Source organism: Acomys russatus, chromosome 14, assembly GCF_903995435.1.
Source record: "Acomys russatus chromosome 14, mAcoRus1.1, whole genome shotgun sequence".
Classification (NCBI taxonomy): domain Eukaryota; kingdom Metazoa; phylum Chordata; class Mammalia; order Rodentia; family Muridae; genus Acomys; species Acomys russatus.
This window is the reverse complement of record NC_067150.1, coordinates 10,399,099-10,420,755: the sequence shown is the minus strand read 5'-3', so window position 1 is coordinate 10,420,755 and position 21,657 is coordinate 10,399,099. Positions and strand designations below refer to the sequence as shown.

The following is a 21,657-nucleotide window of genomic DNA, read 5'->3' as shown; positions in this document are numbered from 1 at the left end:
CAATAAATAAAATTCCATCTCACACCAGTCAAAATGGCTACCACCAAGAAAACAAAGGCCCAACACATGTCAATGAGAGTGGGGGAGAGGGGACTCACTCACTGCTGGTGGGAACGTAAGCTGGGGTAGTGCTGCAGCAATAAGTGGAAGTTTCTAGAAAACTAAAATAGAACTAGTCCATGGCCAAACTGCATTCCAGAGTCCTGAACATTCATGTTCGTTGATCCACTGGTCACAATGGCCAGAAATTGAAACCAGTCTAGACGTCCATCACAGATGACTGGATTTTAAAGACTGCGGTGTGGGAAATAATTCCTTTTAAAAAGCTTGTAACAAACTTAAAACTAAACAAACCTTGCAATAAGGTTATTATTAAAACAGTAAAATACCAATTGTCGGATTTTCCAATAAAGATGTAGAAGCCAGATGGCTGGGATGAAAATCTACTAGCTCAAAGAGGCAGAGAGAGCACCCAGCTGATCTTCCCACTCAGCCGATATCCCAGAAAGAAAAAGCCAAAAGCCCCTTCTTAAACGTCCTTCAAAGCTCCTCCCTTCTGTTTAATCCCTGTCAACTGGCTACTTGTTCCACCACCTCTTGACCTAGGGCTAAATGTATTTAATCCTGTTACAGAAAGCTCTTGGATTAAAGGCATGTGCTGAGCTACTGCACAACTAGAAGCAGGTTTTACAGTTCACAATCTTGGGGTTCACAATGGGATCAAATATCCTGGAACATGAAAAGGCAACTTAAGCCGCCACCAGGGCTGCAGGGCAGCTGACAGCACCGCACGTGGGACTCAGCGCCTCACTGCCAATGCCCAGAGCCCTTTAAAAGCTGCCCCCACTTCTGACATCCAGGCACTGCACGCTTGACACCAACTGAACAATGGCATTTAAATCACCTGTTGGGAAACAGTGTGGCTAGTCCTAAAAATAGGCAATGATAGTTTAATATAGAGGGAGATGTGGGAAAGGCAGGATGCCACGGTGAGCATGGAGTTTGGCAGGAGGGTAGGTTCTAATCCAGTGCAGTCTTAGTTGTCATGTGAAAAGGATCAAGAACCAAGTACCTAACTGCTGAGAGGTTGGAGCTGAAGGGAGGAATACAGTGAAACACACACATGTTGCTATGATTTCCACGTCTGGACTTTGGAGAACTTCGTGAGGTCTAAAATGAGACCTAGTGATCTACAAGGACACGTGAACGGCAACCAAGAAACAGCGAGTTCAAAGTGCCTGAAAGGAAGACAAAAGGCGGTGGAACGTGGACACATCTCATTCAACAAAAACACATCTTTATTATATAATTCTTTTGTAATATTTTAATGTCAGCTCTTAAAAGCCCCAGATTAGCCAGGCGGTGGTGGCGCAAGCCTTTAATCCCAGCACTCGGGAGGCAGAGGCAGGTGGATTGCTGTGAGTTCGAGGCCAGCCTGGTCTACAAAGCAAGTCCAGGACAGCCAAGGCTACACAGAGAAACCCTGCCTCGAAAAAACAAACAAACAAATAAACAAAGCCTCAGACTACTACTACTTGGCATTAAACATCTGATAGATTTAAAAAAAAAAAAAAAAAGACACCAGCTCAGTTTGGGGAAAATGTTGCTTCTAAACACTCCACATTTTTTTCATTCCAGGAGACCATTTTTACTTAACTTTTCTAGTGAAGAATCTTTTTCTTTATGAAGTCATCAGCCGTCAACTCTTCTTGAGCCTTTACATGTAAGGTTTACCAAATGAGTTACTCTATGTAATGGTGAAACAGGTGACATACGCAACCGTTACACACGATCAAGGGCAACTACAGCTTAGCTGAATAGATTCCTAATCACTGCAAAACTCTAAACACACAGATTTGCTGTTGAAACACTCCAAGTGCCTCCAACAGCAGGATGAGCACTGGGAACTGCAGCCCATCTGCTCCCCGATGGTGAGCACGTCCCAGTGGCTCCAGGTAGCAGCTCTTGCAAGAGGGATCACTTCATAGTTTAAGGCACGGCTTTTTTTTTTTTATCACTATTGTTATCAGCAATTTTAAAAGTTTATAAAAATAAGTTTCATACATTCCTAAATTAAACTTTGCCTGTTTGGAGGCTCGACTTGTAAGCAGCTGGAGAGGTAGAGTGCACCCCCAGAGAGGTAGAGTGCACCCCCCAGAGAGGTACAGTGCACTCCCCCAGAGAGGTACAGTGCATTCCCCAGAGAGGTACAGTGCACTCCCCCAGAGAGGTACAGTGCACTCCCCCAGAGAGGTACAGTGCATTCCCCAGAGAGGTACAGTGCACTCCCCCAGAGAGGTACAGTGCACTCCCCAGAGAGGTACAGTGCACCCCCAGAGAGGTACAGTGTCCCCCCAGAGAGGTACAGTGTCCCCCCAGAGAGGTACAGTGCACCCCCAGAGAGGTACAGTGCACTCCCCAGAGAGGTACAGTGTCCCCCCAGAGAGGTACAGTGTCCCCCCAGAGAGGTACAGTGCACCCCCAGAGAGGTACAGTGCACTCCCCCAGAGAGGTACAGTGCACTCCCCCAGAGAGGTACAGTGCACTCCCCAGAGAGGTACAGTGCACTCCCCCAGAGAGGTACAGTGCACTCCCCCAGAGAGGTACAGTGCACTCCCCAGAGAGGTACAGTGCACCCCCAGAGAGGTACAGTGCACTCCCCAGAGAGGTACAGTGCACTCCCCCAGAGAGGTACAGTGTCCCCCCAGAGAGGTACAGTGCATTCCCCAGAGAGGTACAGTGCACTCCCCAGAGAGGTACAGTGCACCCCCAGAGAGGTACAGTGTCCCCCCAGAGAGGTACAGTGTCCCCCCAGAGAGGTACAGTGCACCCCCAGAGAGGTACAGTGCACTCCCCAGAGAGGTACAGTGCACTCCCCCAGAGAGGTACAGTGTACCCCCAGAGAGGTTCTCACAGGAAACACTGCCAGGAAGAGATGGACCCTTTGCTAAGCACAAAATGTCTTCATTCATCAAGGACCTATCACATCCTACAAGAGCAAACGGGGGGGGGGGGCACTCAAAACTCATCGGGAAGGCTGCTGAAAGGCAAGTCAACCCAAGGTCTTTTCAAGAAGCCCTGATGAAAGGACAGAGAGCCCAGCTCTGTGTCGTCACCCAGGGTCTGGGCTGGGTCTGGGGCCTTGAAGGAGCTAAGGTTTTGGCTCCTGGGAAGTTGTCTGCTCCCTCTGAAGAGACTGGAGGTCAGTCCCAAGGCTGCTGTGTGCTCAGTCTACAGTGCCCTTGAGATACCCTGCTTCCCTTGGGCACCATGGCTTGATTAGCTTCCCACTGACTTCCTCTCATTGTATAGCAGCTTTCCACTGACTAGGTCCCCTTTTCCCTAACGAACTGTATATACAATGTTGTATATCTAAGGAAACTTGCTTGGCCTAAAGACACGGCCTTGCAAGGCTTTCTTATTTTCTGAACCCCTGGCATTCCCTCTCTCACTGAAGAACAACTTGTTGGTCCAGGTCAGAAGACTCTATCCACCTGATAGCCACAGGCCTGGAAACTGCCACCAAAGAACCACTGCCAGATTTCTCTAATCTAAACAAGCCCAGGGCTTCGTGGTGCAGCTGATCACAGCGACCTTCAATCAAGAGCTTTTGTACTTAGCAGACTGCTAGGGTGTGGTGCATGCTAGTCACATGAACGCTGTCCATCCTCCTACCTGCCAGGGCCTCCCTCCCCCTAGCAGCTATGAGCATCACTCTGACCTAGCCCAGGTTTTCAATGGAGGAAAAGTCTCTCTACGTTTCCCAGGAGCCTGTCAGGGAGTTTAGTGGCCAAGTCCTCACTGTCGCTCTCACCAAGGAACATCTCACTGGCACACAGGCACCAGTTGATGCTGCCAACAAACTCCGCAGTAGTCTCCACCCGACACTTCATCTCTGTTCCTGGGAGTACTTCAGATTGAATGTGGTCACTGCCTGAAGGGATTTCACAGCCTTCTGCTCTCATGCTCCCTGCTGACAAGCCTGTGCTCACATCAGTTACAGAGCATGCTCTAAGCAGCTCATAACACCATTTCTAAGACACTGTGGTACAGAGGCACCGCTGTCAGGTGCTAGGCTCCAGTGCTTGGCCAGCTCCAGACAGGAATAATTTGATGGTCATCAACACTGTTTATGTCTATGAAGCACACCACGCTGTTGTGCTAACAGGATGCAGAGTTTCTCAAGGAGTGTTTGAACACACTTCCTTACAGAAGGACTGGCAGAGGTTTTAAGCATGGAAGAGGGAATGGGATTATATAACTCAACTCTGAAGGGGTAACATTTTTATTCCCTTCCTAAAACAAGTATGAAAATACAAACTTGCTGTTTCAGTCAGTTTCAGGATCATTCAGAAATGTTTCTAGCAACCGCAGCCATGACACAGTGCTGCTGGTGAGAAAGCCTGGCCCTGACACTGGGCGGAAGCTGTATGTCAGTGTGTCAGCCTGGACTAGCCACAAGGTTAGCTGGCTGCTAAAAAAAACTTTTCAATACTTTTAAGAAGACAGAAAGCCGGGCGGTGGTGGCGCACGCCTTTTTTTTTTTTTTTTTTTTTTGTGCGCACCTTTAATCCCAGCACTCGGGAGGCAGAGGCAGGCGGATCGCTGTAAGTTCGAGTCTAGTCTGGTCTACAGAGTTAGTCCAGGACAGCCAAGGCTACACAGAGAAACCTTGTCTCAAAAAACCAAAAAAAGAAAAAAAAAAAAGGAGACAGAAAAAAAAAAAAAAAAAAAAAAGAAAACAGAAAAAAAAAAAAAAGAAAAGAAAAGAAAAAAAAAAAAAGAAGACAGAAAAATTCTATTAACCTTTTTTCCCTGACAAGTATAGTAAAGAGTGTAACATAATGACACAGAGTTGAGCATGGGAACACACCCAAATCTCTGTTACAACACAATTAAAACAAAAACAAAAATGTACTTAACAAGCCGGTATACTGATTATTGATATGTAAGGCCTTCTAGTCCCTCGGTGGATGGCCCTCTAGCAAGCACTGAAATTCACACACTGCTGCTCCCCAGAAGGGTCTTGCTTTCTGGAGATCTGGGAATGATTACAAGACAAAGCGGCCAAGTCTGCAAGCTTTCCATCAACTCTGCTAGCTGTGCACAGGAGGCTGACAGTCTTCTGGTCATGACGCAGAAATGAATAATGGAAGGTTTTTCTCTAATATTCATTCAAGAACAGCATTTAGCAGAGCTCTTACAAGCAGGAAGTACACTGTTATGTCAGGAAATTAACATATGGCAGAACACCCCCAGATAAGGACAACAAACAGGCTACACACTCAGGAAACAACACTTTACAGTAAGCTCTACACACTTGTGTCTCGGTCAGCAACTTTTCAGACTCCTTAGTGGCACCGCTAAAACATCTCCGTTGTACGTCAGCATGTGGTACTTTTGATTTCCTCCTGTATTGTGAAAATTTCTAAGTTCCATTAAAAAGATTATCTTCGGTTTCTTCTTAGAGAACTGCTGCTCATGAATGGGTCGTCGTCGTCATCCTGAAATGACACGTGGTATGTCAGTGACCACTCATCTTCTGCTGAGCCAAGACACCAATTCTTACTATTAAAATGCTATCAAGGAAATCACATTTACTTCCCCTCTTTCCTCTCTGAAATGTAAATGCCAAGTCAGTTCTTTATGCATTAGAGTAAAAAGCTACCAGGCCTTGTGTGTGACTACACATATCTGTAACACACAATGCACACATTTCTCCCCAGTCACAAAGGCACACAAGGTGTGGGAACGCCAGGATAGAAAATATTCTAGTCATTTCTATTCTGTTCCTGAAGTTTTCTCATTCTCTCTGTCTTTCTCTCTCTTTTACTATTATGTGCATGTGTGTGCACTCACACCTGGTTGCACAGTTGTGTACCCTATTGGGACAACTTCATGGAGTCAGATTACTTCATCCAACCTTTGTGGGTTTCAGGGCTCAGACCCTGCCAGGCTTATGCAGCAGCCCCGCCCCACACTTATCACCAGGTCTGCCCTCTTGGGAATTCAGCCAACAAACAAGAAAGTCACAGGGGGAAGGCCCAGTCTGAAAAACTGTGATTCCTGTCTCCTGTCACCCACTTCATGACAGAGTGGACTGCTTTCAGGCCACTGGAGGAAAGAGTGGAGTAAACTGTCTTTCAGCTTGTGCAGAAAAAGTCGATGAAGCATTTCAGGTGTTCCCAAGCCAATGGAGACTATAAGCATGGTAAGAATAAATAGAAATATCAGGTATTAACTAAGAATTTACTAAGGATGAAAATAACTAGCTAGGTCTGGTGTCACAAGTGTGCCATCCCAAGTGCTAGGGAGGCTGAGGGAGGAGGATCACAAGTTCAAGGCCGGCTTGGGCTACGGAATGAGTTCAAAGTCTCAGTAGCCTTGTGAGCCCTGTCTTGAGGGGAAGAGGAAAAAGGCTGGAGCTACAGCTCAGCAGTCGAGAGCTTGCCTGGCATGTGCCAGGCCCAGAAGTCAAACTCCAGTCAAAGAGCAAAATCAACTAACAAGCCTTATATAAAGTCTGGTTATATAATCTGATGAAAGACAGCAACATTAAACAGAGTGTACTTTAGAGCTACATATTTGAAAGATAAATTATGTTTATAAATTTGTTACCATTAAGATGTCAGTAAAACAAATTATTATTTAGTATTAGACTTGACTTATGACATTAACAAATCCATGCTTTATGAAGTCTCTAGTGAGAAATGGATGTCTTGAGTAGCAAAAATTCAACTGTTTGGTTGATTCATTTTCTGTACTGTCAAAGGCAGACATATAAATGAAAATTGATAACGTGCCTTCAGTTCTTCTCTGTAGTTAAATGCAAAACAGTAAATATACATTTTCTTTTTTTCTGTGTGAATACATTTTTGTACTTGGTGCATTTGCTGGAGATGTCTCCATACCCCAGTGTTGGGACTACAGACATGAGCGGCCATGCCCAGCTTTAAGTGAGTATCAGACATTAGGTCTCAGGCACTTCACGCACCCAGCCATGCTCTCACCGATGGAATACTCATTTTAAACAGTTCACAGACATCTACGTGTGCACCTGCTTCCCTACTGGCAGCCACATGGCACCACTCAATAGGCAGACTAAACTCACAGCCCAAGGTGCAGCAAGCTTGGCAAGCAATTGCAAACTCACAGCTAAGACACAAGGACCATGACAGTGGCAGCAGATGCTCGAAACACAGAGTCCAGGCACGTATAGCACAGATGAACACTTAAGGGCTTTTTGCAAGAGGGATAAGCCTATCACAGAAAAATCACTGGGAAATTCCATTGCATATGCTATCCAGCAGACAAAGTCATAGAAGAGCAAGCACAGTGGTGTGGGTCAGAGGCTGGGGACAGAGGTAGGGACACCGGGATGTGTTTAGGAAATATATATATATGGTTTTGCAAGACACAAGTGCTTGAGTTTTTTTTTTCCTCTTGCATATTACAGCCTGACTGCAGTTTCCCCTCCCTCCCCTCTCAGATATTCTCTCTCTCTCTCTCTCTCTCTCTCTCTCTCTCTCTCTCTCTCTCTCTCTCTCTCTCTCTCTCACACACACACACACACACACACACACACTCAGACACACACACACACACTTCACCTCCCCTTAGGAAAGAGAAAGCCTGGGGCTGGAGAGATAGCTCAGAGGTTTAGAGCACTGACTGCTCTTCCAGAGTTCCTGAGTTCAATTCCCAGTGACCACATGGTGGCTCCCAACCATCTATAATGTGATCTAATGCCCTCTCCTGGCGTGCAGGCATATATGCAGGCAGAACACTATATAAATAATAAATAATTTTTTAAAAGAAAGAAAGAAAAAAGAAAAGAGCAAGCCTTCCAGGGACATCAACCAAATATGGCATAACAAGTTACAATAAAACCAAGTACATAGTCTCACATCAAGGCAACCCAGTAGAAGGAAAAAAGTTCCCAAAGGCAGGCAAAAGAATCAGAAACAGCCTCTGCTCCCACTGTTGGGAGTCCCAAGAACACCTAGCTATACAGCCATAACATATATGCAGAGAGCCTAGGTCAGACCCATACAGGCTCCCCGATCTCTGTGAACCACTTGAATCCTGGTCAGTTTATTCTGTGGGACATGTTCATGTGTCCCTGACCTCTCTGGCTTCTCCAATCCTTCCTCCCCTCTTCTGCAGGACTCCATGATTCTGCCTAACGATTGGCTGTTGGACTCTGTATCTGCTCCCATCAGTTGCTGGAAGGAGTCTCTGGTCTCTCTGATGACCATTATGCTAGGCTCCATACACAGCACACCATGCAGGCATGACAAATTTTAGGTCAGAGGTTTTGTGGCTGAGTTGTGTCTCAATCCCTCCACTCAAGGCTTTGCTTGGTTACAGAGGGTGGCAGGTGCAGGCTCCATGTCCCCCATTACTTGGAGTCTTCGCTAGTGTCACCCTCCTAGAGTCCACGGAGTTTCCATCACACTAGGTTTCTACCTCATTCCTGAAATGCCCCAACTCCAGTAGCCTCTCCCAGCCATCTTTCCCTCCATCCCCCACCCCACCTGCCCACAGGCCACCTGCAAAATCTATTTATTTCCCCTTCCCAGAGAGATTCATGCATCCCCTTGAGCCTGCCTTGTTACTTAGCCTGTCTGGGTCTGTGGCTTCCAGCATGATTATCCTTCACTTTACAGCGAATAAATACCTATAAGTGAGTACACAGCATGTCTGTATTTTGGGGTCTGGGTTACCTCACTTCAAGTTTGTTATACAGTACAAACATACTTAATACTACCAAGCTACATTTAAAATGGTTTAGACCCTAGGCAGTGGTGGTGCATGCCTTTAATCCTAGAACTCAGGAGGCAGAGACAGGTGGATCTCTGAGTTAGAGGCCAGCCTGGTCTATAGAGTGAGTTGTAGGACATCCAGGGCTTACATAGAGAGACACTATCTTGAAAAACAAAACAAAACAAAAATAGGGCTGGAGAGATGGTTCAGCAGTTAAGAGTACTGGTTCCTCTTCCAGAGGTCCTGAGTTCAATTCCCGCAACCACATGGTGGCTTACAACCATCTGTGATGTGCTCTGATGCCCTCTTCTAGCATGAAGGCGCACATGAACACAGAGTACTTATTTACATAAAATAAGTAAATAAAAAATAATAAGACAAAAAAATTAGAGATTTTTGTTATGTGCTCTCACTTTTTTTTTTTTTTAAATAAAAACTAAATAAGAGTGAAGACAGGCCTAACCATCTTCTACAAAGCTTGCAGAGGTTCATGTGGCAGCTGCATGCAAACAGGAAAGGCCAGGGTCCTGTGTCTCATGATTCTGTCTCCTTCATTAAACATCAGATGAGCACGTGAGAGGCAAGCCCTGTCTACACTCCCTCCCACTCCTTGAGAGTTAGAGACCGTGACAGTTCAGAGCAGACCACCACCCTGTGCCCAGCAAATATCAGTGCTGAGGTAGCACTCTGTCCATGGTCAGGGAACATTTTACCAAGGTAACCTTAAAAGACCCTATACCAGCATCGCTCCACTCTCCAAATCTGAATGGCAGAAACCAAAAAAAAAAAAAAAAGAAAAAAAAAAAAAGAAAAGAAAAACAAAAAACAAAACAACCCCAGCTCTGATAACATTAATGGGGCAAATGAGAGCAGAGTGCACATTGTGCTTTAGAAACCCGCAGGCCTTTATAGGTAATTACACTGATGGGCACTTACCTACTCTTAGCATTAGAGGTCACAGCAAGGTTATCAGGGAGCCTAAAAATGTAACTTGCAGTGCTTAGCCAGTGGTCTCCACTTACATTTCATAGACAGTTAAGGTAAGAAACAGCCAATGACATGATGATTACCTCTTCTGATTCGAAGTCCACCCCTTTGGCTGTCTGGCTCTGGGACATCCGTTTGCTAGATGCTGTGCCCGACAACCTAAGGAAGAGAGAAAAAACCAAAGACAGTAAATGAGAACAATGCATAAACTTTCAATCCCACAGCAACTACTGAGTAGAAACCATCTATGGTTCCCTTTAATGTATATATACACATGTATACATATATATGTACATATATACACATACTAATTGTATGTATCTATGTGCATTAGGAGATAATAGACTACATATACAGTGTGTATCCTATGGGCTCTATTTTTCTGAGCAGTCCTAGGAACAGCACTGTCTATTTCCCAAGTTTTGAATGTTTTTATAGTAAATAGTTTCTAATAAAAAAACAAAACCAGAACATTTAATGATTCCTTTGCACCTAAACTTCTTCATCTGTCAAATGGGGAAATGTTTGCCTTATAAACATGCTAATATGCTTAAGCACCAGGCCATGGTCTGACATGTTAGCACCTGACTCATGTCTGACTCATGTCACTACTATAGGACCAGCTCCCCCCAGCCCCCACAGTTACAATATTGTAGTACCTTCCCTTCAGACTACAGCTGCAAAGGATCTTGGGACTAGCTCACCACTCTCCAGAGCATTTCCTGCTATATCCCCCACTTGCTCTTTTCTGTGAGCACTCACAATCAAGGGCCTGAATCCAACACTCTACATACAACTATAAGCTAATTAATCATCCTTAATGCAGTTGCATGTGCTCAATCCCTTCCAGGACAATTTAAGTCATCTAAGTCTGGAGCCTTGTCAAAATCTAATAGAATATAAAAACAAAGTTTTAAAAAAGAAAAGGGGCCGGTTGTAGTAAACAAATAAAATATCTAACAATGCTTATTAAAAATTGCCTATAATTATTACGATGATATTATCTAACCCACTAACAATCATAAAAGACAAAGACACCTGTTCTACTTTAGAATAAGCCTTATTTTACCTGGAGCTGGGCAGATGTTAACCCCGTAAACTACCTTCCATTATTTCCCAGTTTCCATGCCAGGCTCTGTGCTTTAATCATTCCTCTCTGGGCTATTCCCATGAGGGACTTCAGAGTCCCTCCTCCCGGCCGGCATGGTGGCTCTTTCCTATCCTGTGGCAAACCTGCTCCTTCCTCCTCCTTCGGTCCCTGTCTCCTACCCAGGATCCTTCTCTCCCAGAAGCCTGTGAACTTCAACCACACCATCTCACCCTGCCCTTGCCCATGTGCGTAGGCATTTATTCAGCCAATCAGGGATAATTCGGAGGCAAGGTTACAAACATCATTTTGGGGTATGTGATTGTCCCTCAGGGGGAAAATAGTTAGTAATCAAATACAAAGCACCAGACCATGTTTCAATGGGGGTTATAGCTGATTTTCTTTGTAAAATGATTTTTATTTCATGTTTATGAGCGCTTTGTCTATATGCTCCAGGTACAGACAATGCCCAGAGGTAAGATGGATCCCGTTGGAACTGAAGTTACAAATGGCTGTGAGCCATCATGTGGGTACTAGGAAGCAAACCCAGGTTATCTACTGGGACACCAAGAGCACTCAGCTGCTGAGCCATCTTTCCAGCCTCCTTGATTATTTTCTTAAGTAAAAATTTTCATTAATTATGTTTTAAGTAAACAGTATCTTCCTGAAATGTTAATACATAAAAGAAAACAGTGATTTTTAAATAAAGGTTAGTAGTATTCCAAAGTAACTCAATTAAGTACTCTGGAATAGGTCCATGTCAGCACATAAATACTCCAAAGTCAGTCCACATTAGCTATGAAAGTACTAAAGGAAGTCCAGACAGACATATAAATACTCCAGAGGAAATCTAGACAGACACATAAGTACTCCAGAGGAAGTCCAGTCAGACACATAAGTACTCCAGAGGAATTCCAGTTAAGACTCACAAGTACTCTAGAGGAAGTCCAGTCAGACACATATAAGTACTCCAGAGAAGTCAGGTGATGACTCATAAATACTCCAGAGGAAGTCCAGTCAGACATATAAGTATTCTAGAGGAAGTCCAGTCAGACATATAAGTACTCTAGAGGAAGTCCAGTCAGACCCATACGTACTCTAGAGGAAGTCCAGTCAGACCCATAAGTACTCTAGAGGAAGTCCAGTCAGACCCATAAGTACTCTAGAGGAAGTCCAGTCAGACCCATACGTACTCTAGAGGAAGTCCAGTCAGACATAAAGCACAGAAAAATTTACATAGTTAAAAAATAAAGCTGAAGTCCAGAATTAACAAAAGCATTCTCTATTACTGGGGTGATAATCTTTCACGAAGAAGGGAACTGGGTAATAAAGACAAGAGGACATGAATCACAGGCTATTTTTCAGAGGAAATACACATCAGTGCTGAATCATACCTGTTTTTCATTTCTCTACATACTCTGCTAGATGGAAAGAAGCCTATTTATCCTCTCTGCAACAGAAAGACGTATGGCCATGAAATTCTGACGGAGGACCTTGGCCTACCTTTGATCAGCCTTGGAACTAGTAGGAAAAAAGTCGTCTTCATCAGATTCATCCACCTCGATGGTCTACAGAAGGGAGGAAACAACAACAGGTTCATCGCAACAGATGAATCAACAACAGAATATCAAGACGCCCATGCAGCGTGTGTACAGACAAGCCTTGTGCCTGACACAGAGCCCAGCTGTGCGTGTGGCTCAGCGACAGAGTGCCTGTCTAGCAGCGAGGCCCACGGTTCCATCTTCAGACCTGGAAGAAGGTAAACCCATCCTGACCTCCCACCCAGGTCCCTCTTCTTTCTCAGATGCCACCCTCTGCCTTGTGGCCCACTCCTGTCCTGGCCAGCACAGGGCCTGGGCCCCTCAAACACAGAGCGCTAAGGGACGTGTACAAGTACAGGTGCAGCCCAGTCCTGCAGAGCTCTTCCTAAGTTCTGATGAGCCCTCAGACCCTCAGTGTTTCAAGTTCAAGTTTTTTTTTTCTTGAATAACCCAGGCTAGTTTCAAACTTGCAGGCTTCTGGCATCTGCTCGCTGAGTGTCATAATTATTGATCTGTGCACCCAAAGCAACCTATCAGCTCCAATTTTTTAATATCTCCAATTTTAAATAAGGTATCAGATCACATTTGAGAAGCAGCAGACACTTAGTGCTAAGAAGCAACCGAGAGATATATGATCCCATCATGCTCTGTTTCTGCTATCTTGACCCTTGACGGGTATGTACTGTTTTCACCTAACTAAAATGCTGATGAGAAAGAAGCCAAGGACAAAATTCCTAAAGAGCAATGTGCAAGGTCAAGGGATGTGGCTACACATCCTGCAGTGCACAGATGTGCCCTCCCCAGGAGGACCACCCAGCACAGGAAGAAGAGTCCTGGCCCCAGGCTTAAGACGCACAGACTCTGACAGTGTGGCAGCAGATAAGGCCTATCCTGAACTCACTTTCAGAGTCCCAGGGGGCAAAAGGCCCATGCTAAATCTGTAACGGGACACAAGGATCCTAAGGCTCTGGTCCTCTACTCAGTCTTAGTGCACACCAGTATGTAAAGAGCACCTGCACATGAGGAACACACCCTCTGTGTCTGGGTTTAAAAGCAGGACCTTTAGGTCCGTACTGTTGTCCTTTTAAATGCTACTAGTGAACGTCCAATGTGAAGCACTGGGTTTTGTCTCTGGCTTTTAAAGATTCTAAATAACCATCACGTTCTCACCAGTGCTGATGTTCATATTTTATCCCTGTTAGGAAGTCCTAAAGCAGAAAACATGATTAAAAATCAAACTATAGCAAGTTTCTTACCTCTGAGTAATTCTTAGCGGCAACGTTTCGGGAAGGCTGCTGTCGGGTGGCTCTGAAAGCTAGTATGAAAAAGATGAAATGCCTGTTACATAGTTCTCAAAACCACTAAAAAAAAAAAAATGTACTCCCTTCCTCAGCTTAAGGATTTTAAAGTCCTACCTAAGAAATGACCAGTTGGGAAACTATTTATATACTCTGCAATCTGAAAAGATGTAAGACACTTGAAGTATAGAGTCTGCCTATCAGTCTCTCATTTTCCCAGCTTGATCAAATATAGTTGTGGAACTCTAGCCATTGTGATTCCATCTTGTTGCTAGACGTCATCTTAGGCCTGTCCTTAGGCCTGTCCTCAAGGCCACCCCAGTTACTGTAAAAAACAGAAACTGCAGGATCCCTGGGCCCAGATCCGTCTGTCATAATGTTCTTCTTGTAGGTTTCTAGGACCCTCTGGATCCTTCTATTTCCTCATTCTCCCATGCTTCTCTCGCCTAGAGTCCCAACAGGAAGTCTTCCCCTCTGTCCCACTTTCCTAATAAGTGAAGACTTTCATGGGACATGCCCCTTGGGCTAGTGTCCAGATATAAGTGAGTATATACCATTTGACTCTTTCTGCTCAAACTATGGCACCAGCCAGGGACAATACATGCAGTAAACTTCGAACCCATACTCAGATCTACCCAATGGTCAGGACATTTTTCACAGTTGAGTGGAGAGTGGGGTCTGACTTTCACACAAACTCTGGTGCCCTATATTTGACCACATCCCCTGGATGGGGAGGGCTGCTGGCACTCAGAGGAAGGACAGCAGGCTACCAAGAAGAGACTTGATACCCTATGAGCATATACAGGGGGAAGAGGTCCCGCTCAGTCACAGTCATAGTGGAAGGGAGTAAGGGGAAAATGGGAGGGAGGGAGGAATGGGAGGGTACAAGGGATGGGATAACAATTGAGATGTAATATGAATAAATTAATAAAATATATTTTTAAAAAAAGAAACCAGAAACTGCTCCAGGAAAAAAGCCACCCTAAGCCTGAGCCAATCAGGAAACAGCGGGAAAGCACCTAATCCCCAGATGTTAAATATTTCGAGGTAAATAATGTTCTTTGCCATAACCACAATAAAAACCCTGCCTAACGGTGGATCGGGGCTCTCCTTCTGATTCACTGTTTCAGTGAGGTTCAAGAGCCCTCAGGCCTCAGTTTAAAGAAAGACCCCTTGCTTTTGCACATGGCTTCAAATGCCTGGTGGTCTTGGGAATCTAGCGATCTGGGTATAGAATGGTAACAAGCAGAATTCATAAATATGCTCACACTAAACCACCTTGTAAAACACACCTGAAAGATGAAAAAGTCCTGTCACTCAGCCAAATGAACTCTAGTGGCCCTCCATACCTCCCAGCTGATGCAGGCGTCCGGAGGCCTCACCAGCTCTCACTCCTCTCCCTTGTAGCCACACTGAGCACATGAGAACACACCAGAGGGGAATTCTAGGACTCATTAATCCTTGACTCCCTGAGGAAGCTTTCCTTAAATCCTTCCATTTTGCTTTATAGAAACCTGATGTTTGGCTAACTCCATCTCTTTCTTGTCACTTGATATCAAAACTTGCAATACATCCAAACACCTGTCTGGTTCGTCTGTCCAAACACCTGTCTGGTCGGTCCATCTTCTCCTAAGTGTGGTCGTCTGCTGACATCGAACATAGCTTCTCCCAAGACAACCTCTCCTCTAAACAGGGCAACGGAAGGCATTAAAAAGGCAAGTATCCTTCAGAGACTCAAAGTCTCCGAGTCAGGGGACTTCAGCCATCTTCCTCCCAACCCACTTGATTACTGCTCAAGCCTCCCACCTCAGACTTCTGCGTCAGATCTTGTGATAGCTGAGAGGAAGATGAAAGGCAGAAGCCCAGGACTCATCTGCTCTCTCACTCTCTCGCCTCACCCTACTTTCTAAAATGGAGAAACAAGGTAAATGAACAGCCAGCCAGCACAGTGCCTTCAGAGCATGCTGTCAGTACATTACGCAGATCCCGCGGTTCTAGAAACCAAAATAACTTTCTTTTGCTCCCTAGAGAATAGCAAGCAATGAAGAGCTGTTATGAAAGCAGGTAACTTTTATCAGAAGACACTCTGCTTTGTCAGGGGGCCACTGGTCTGGTTTGGGAACTGGATCCACTCTGACTTTCTAGCTAGCAGCCACTGCCAGGTTACTGGGCTTATTCAAGTCTCAATTTCCTCACCTGTGAAAGAGTGCCACTATTTCACACAGAAAATTGTTGAAAGGATAAAAGAGGTACTTAATGCAAATTGCTTTGGCAAGTGCCTGGCAGGAACCAGGCATTCATACACACAGAGCTATTAGCATGAAAACAAACTGAGCGACAGCATAGTAAGTTAGAAGGGAAGGCAGTGGCCACAGGGTGTCTTTAGTCTGATAAGCCACCATCCTCTGCTGAATAACTTTAGTGGAAAAAATCTGGGCCACCAAGTCTTATTTACAGCAGCTGTTGGCTATGCATGTAATCTCCTCCCTTCCCAACAGTAAACAATCCTGTGTACTGCGGCAGCCCCCTAATCTTGTTCACATGTCCACTGCCCCACCTACAGTGCACATCTACACATTACAGCTTCTATGCAGCACCTTCCTGGGGTGCTGACAGGCAGCAGCTCCCGGGTGAGAACACCATACACATATATACGTGTAACAACTCATGAAAAAGGAAATTGAAAGAACATAGAGGGGTATAGGGGAAGGCTTGAAGGGAGGAAAGCGAAGGGTGAAATGGTGTAATTATTGTAGCTCAGAAAACAAAAGATATAATTGAAAAAAAGAAAAGATAGAAATATGAAAAAAAAAAACCTCACCAAACTTTGTATGATAAAATGTTTTGTGTATCCACGATAAAAAAAAAAATCAGTCCACATCTAGAGAACAAAGGAGATTAATAGGAGTGAGGGAGTGACAAGGAGATGGAGGGTGGGTGAATATGCTGAACACTCAGACAGGAGTTGGGTTCAAGAATGTAGCAGAAGGGATGACAGCTTTTGTAGACACAACGAAACACACCAACTCACACACCTCTATGAAACCCAATGAATCCTAAACAGGTAAAGAAAAACACCACAGAGATTTATCATGGCCCAACTGTGTAAGATCACAGATAACAAGCAGAGGGAAGAGGCTGCTTTTTTTTTTTTTTTTTTTTTTTTTAAAGTAAAAGCTGATACCTTAATAGCAACAGAAACAGGAAGAGTCTCTTTAATTAATTAAGTTGATTATACACACTGGCATCAAAGAATGTTCCACACAAAACCATGAGCCCTGAATGAGAAAAGGTAGCCCGGGCAGAGGTGCTGGTCTACCCAGAGCCGGGCCTAGCAGCATGCTGACCACACTGTGGTACTTTGGCAGGGAAGCCCACATGCTTAAGTGCTCTTTTTTTTTTTTTTTTTTTTTTATGCCAGTTTCCTTTATTTATTTATTTGTTTTTTATATAGTAATAGATTTCTAAGTGCCTACAGATACATGGCACATTGGGATCCAGTTGTTTTATCACTGGGTTAGCTCAGCTCAGTCCCTCCTGCACACTGAGGAACATTCCCAGGACATGCTAGCAGGTAGTGACTTCTGCCACAAACTTCTCCTATCTCACTCACCCTCACTGCTCATTCCTCTGTTTGAGATCTCTGTCAGAAGGTAACTACAGAAGTTAACATTCCATTAAAAAAAATCTTAGAAAGTTCCAGTAACCCTGATGTCTGGCAAAGATTTTTCAGTTTTTTATTTTGTTTCTTCAGTGTGTGTGGTGGTGGGGGGGGGGGGGGTTTAAACCTAGGGCTTGACACATGCAACGCTGCCATCTCCAGCCCTAAATGTCTCTAAAGAAGACATTTCAATGGCAGCTGACTACAGTGAGTGCAATACAAGTGAGTTAGTTACTAAGGAGGCACCCTCAGCAGTCCTGTGCTGCAATTTAGAAGCCATGGCAATGTAGTCACTGCTGTCAATACTCACCATCCATAATGGTCATATTTCTAGATACTGATGCAGTGGCCTTTGAACTCCTGCCCCGAGTAGCCATCTCCAGCCCAGCGTCTGCAAGCAGAATCGTAAGTGGTCAGTAACAATCCCTTGGCAGCTAAATTCAGTGAGCACAGTGCAGAAGTGAAAGCTCAGTAAACAAAGCTCGCAGAGAGAGCCAGCAACACGCATAAAAACCACCCAGAGTCTGAGGGTCAGATGTTACACTTTCCTTAGTCTGTCCCTGGTTACACGGGACACGAACTATAAATGTAAAGATGGTAAAAGCAACCATGGACTGGTTCTTCAAAGCTTCTTTTTTGGTTTCTTTCTTTTTTCTGCGACAGTCTTATAATATAGCCCTGGCTGTCCTGGAACCTACAGAGATCCACCTGCCTCTGCCTCCCACGTGCTGAAATTAAAGGTATAGCCTAACCCCGACTCTTCAGAGCTTTTATATTAAGCCACAATTTATGTTACCAGCTAAAGTTCCCATGGATAAAATACTCTTTTTTAAAAAAAATTATTTATTTATATTCATATGTGTGCATTCTTATGTAAGTTTATGGCCCCACATGTATGCAGGATCCTGTAGAACACAGAGAGCATGGGATCCCCTGGGACTGAAGTCACAGAGTTGCGAGCTGCACGTAGGTGCTGGGAATTGAACCTAGGTCTTCTAGAAGAGCACCAGTGAACTTACCCCTGAGCCACCTCTCAGCCCTCCTCCCATGGATAAATATTCAGTGATGAGACTAAGAACTGTTCCCAGGGACAATTGATGGACTACCCCAGGATGTCACTGGATGGCCTTGTTATGTCATCTGGCCATCTCAGGACAACAGTGGCAGCGACGACAGCTAAGCTGTGACTGCCTCTACAAGTCAAGTTGTTTAGAGTAGTTCTCAGTTTTAAACAAGCTCACAGAGACTATAAGCATGTAGGTATTTTGTCTTCTGACAGTAGCGATGTTTCTGTGATCTGGAATTGCGACTCACTAGCCATTTTCCTTCATTCACATCTGTGTCACTCATTACTCTTCCATACATGGGAGAAAAAAAAAAAATATATATATATATATATACACACACACAAGAGAAGCACATAATGAGCCTCTTAATTACAGCTTAAAAGCAACTATAACCCTAATGTAATGTGGCCAGTTACAATTCATCCAAGCTGTACTACAAGCACAGATGACAAAAGTGAGTGAGGAACTGTTTTAGAAACACGCTCATACTTCAATTCTGACATGATTTGGCGTTTCTCTTCTAGCTTGCAAGTCTGAAGTGTTGAACGGCAAAACCGAGTGCTCACCTCGGCCTCTCTGAGACCCTCCTCTGGGTGCGGCGCTCTGCCCTCGGCCTCCTCTTCGCCCTCGGCCTCGCCCTCGGCCTCTGCTAGGCACTGCTGGCAGGCTGTCATCAGAGTCATTTGCTGTCTGCTCCGTCATGTCAAAACTCAGGTCATCAGGGCTAACGGCTGAGGTGGAGTTCTCTGACTGCGATCTGAGGGCCCGGGCCCTGCTCATGGCCTGTGCAGCAGGGACAGCACATCACCTTACCCACCACTCAGCCAGTCACATGGATATCTATCAAGCTACAAGACCGCCATGCACACTAAGTGTGCTATACAAGTGTGAAAGAGGACTGCACTGTCCACCACATTCAGTGCCTGCGCCTGTGCAAGCCTGCAGGAGACCTCTTACAAGGGTCACTGAGAAGCTCACTCTGTACTCAGAACATTTAGGACCAGAAGGAAGCAATGTCAACCTCATCCTCATCCTACACAATGTCTGTAAAAGACCATCATGAGCTTCTTTTTAAAAAATAAACTCTTAATTTAAAAGAAAAAAGAAAAATAAACATGAAATGTAGGGTACATTTATTTTGCTTCTTATTTTTGAAGATGACATTTTCTCCTAAAATAATACTTTTATACTCAGAAAAACACGAACAGTAAATTATCTTATATACATTGTTATAAAAGACTGAGGAAGAATTACCATCTTAGGACCAAGCATATCCACTTTCTTCATTTTGTAAGAAATCATTTAGAAAAGACAAATCTGAGCTTTAGCCAAAGATTCTAACTCTAAAATGAACAGATTTCTTTCATTAAAAATAGAATGAAAACAATTATGCCCTGACCTCTTCACTGAGAGCAGTCGAAACATCACAAACAGAGCAAACCCAAAACAGGTTTGTAATAAAACTAGAACATAACTCACCACCACCACCACCCCATACACACACTGCCTCTGAAGAGCAAACATGGGCATCCGAAGGAAAGCTGAGAAGTGAGAAGTCACACGTGCTAAGGCACAGCTCCCACAGTGGTGACAACAGTCTTTCTCATCAAAAGAGCCACATTGTGAGTCTGAGTAGGAGGCCAGGGAATTCTTTTTTTTTTTTTTTTTTTTAAGATTTCTTTATTATGATTACAGTGTTTTGCCTGCTTGTACAGCTGCACACCAGAAGAGGACACCAGATCTCATTATAGATGGCTGTGAACCACCATGTGGTTGCTGGCAATTGAACTCAGGACCTCTAGAAGAGCAGCCAGTGCTCTTAACCACTGAGCCATCTCTCCAGCCTGACCAAGCAATTCTTAAGCTCCAACAGGACACCACAGTCAGCGCGAGAGAGGGAGGGCTAAATTGAGATGGGCAGAAAGCTGGCAGGATAGAGTTGGTTGAGAGGTGAAGCTGCAGGATCTGAGGCAGGAAAGAAGTTAGTTCAGTTTCCAAAGAGTTAGAAAAGGGATCAGGAGATGGCACAATGGACAAAGTGCTTGTCTTGCAAGGATAAGGATCTGAGTTCAAGCCCCAGTAAGCACGTGAAAGCCATGCACAGTGATGTCCACTTACAGCTGAGCACTAGCAAGGCCAAGAAGGAAAGATCGCTGGGCGCAAGGTCAGCCCAGACTACTTGGTGAGCTTCAGGCCAGCAAGAAAGGCATGCTCCTCGGGGGAACGGTAGTGCTGGGGAGATGGACGGCTCACTGGGTAAAGTGCCTGCTGTACAAGCATGAGGGCCTGAATTTGGATCTCCAGAACCCACAAAAAAGGTGGGTGACACTGCACGTGTCTAGTATCATGGCTCTGGGGAAGAGGCAGACAGTCTCTACAGCGTTTATTCAGTACAGTGAGAGACCCTGTCTCCGAGAGACATGAGGTAGAGAGCCACAGAGGAAGACATGCTATGCTGACCTCTGGCCTCGACATGCACAAATACATACATAAGAGGTAGCAGCACCTAGGAAAACCATTCAAGACTGTCCTCTGCCCTCCGCGCCATGTCTTCCCCCCTACACACGCACACACACACAAAATGTTAGAATAAATAAATGTCTTGCAATGTAAATCTTGAAAACAACCTAGAGATCCAAGAAAAAAAAACAAAAACAAAAAAAAAAAAAAAACAAAAAAAAACAGATGCCATCAATGGTCTAATTATCCAAGAATTTTTTGAGAAAACTGTTTAAAATCCCATGCAGGAGCTGAAAAGATGGCTCAGAGGTAAGGGCACTAGCTGTTGCTGCAGAGGACCTAGGTTAAATTCCAGCTCAAAACTGTCAGTAGCTCAAATTTTCAGAAACTTCAACTTCCTCTTCTGGCCTATTTGGATACCAGGTAAACATGTGGTTTACAGACATACATGCAGGCAAAATACCCATACACATAAAGTTAAACAAAACAAAACACCCAAAGCACCATCCAGATTCCATCAGTTTTACAGGTGAGCTAAGGCAGTTTTCCAAAGAGCAGAGCCCACTGCTATTTCAGCAGGGCTAGAGCACAGAACAAGTTAAGTGCCCAGTTCTCCCAAAGCCAGCCCAGCAGCACACAGACACAGCATTGAACACACAGGAAACAGCAGAAAGCCCAGGAGCACCTGCAAGACTAGCGCTGGGCATGGTCTGGTGCTCTGTATCGACTGCTAATCATTCCCCCCCCCACCCCCCCCCCCCCCCCCACCCCCCCCCCCACCGAGGCCTGT

The 21,657-nt window shown here is 44.8% G+C and overlaps 1 protein-coding gene across 1 annotated transcript in view; it reads right to left on the bottom strand.

Annotated features, from left to right (window-relative positions):
* Window positions 1-5,286: 5,286 nt before the first annotated feature.
* The window catches only part of Mre11 (MRE11 homolog, double strand break repair nuclease), a 48,723-nt gene continuing 32,352 nt past the window's right edge, over window positions 5,287-21,657 (bottom strand). The window contains exons 14-19 of the mRNA XM_051155925.1: window positions 18,974-19,190; window positions 17,651-17,731; window positions 13,638-13,696; window positions 12,344-12,408; window positions 9,837-9,912; window positions 5,287-5,504 (exon numbers count right to left, since the gene is read on the bottom strand). Of these exons, the coding sequence (XP_051011882.1) occupies window positions 5,448-5,504; window positions 9,837-9,912; window positions 12,344-12,408; window positions 13,638-13,696; window positions 17,651-17,731; window positions 18,974-19,190 (555 nt within the window). The 3' untranslated portion in view covers window positions 5,287-5,447. The remainder of the gene's footprint in view (window positions 5,505-9,836; window positions 9,913-12,343; window positions 12,409-13,637; window positions 13,697-17,650; window positions 17,732-18,973; window positions 19,191-21,657) is intronic.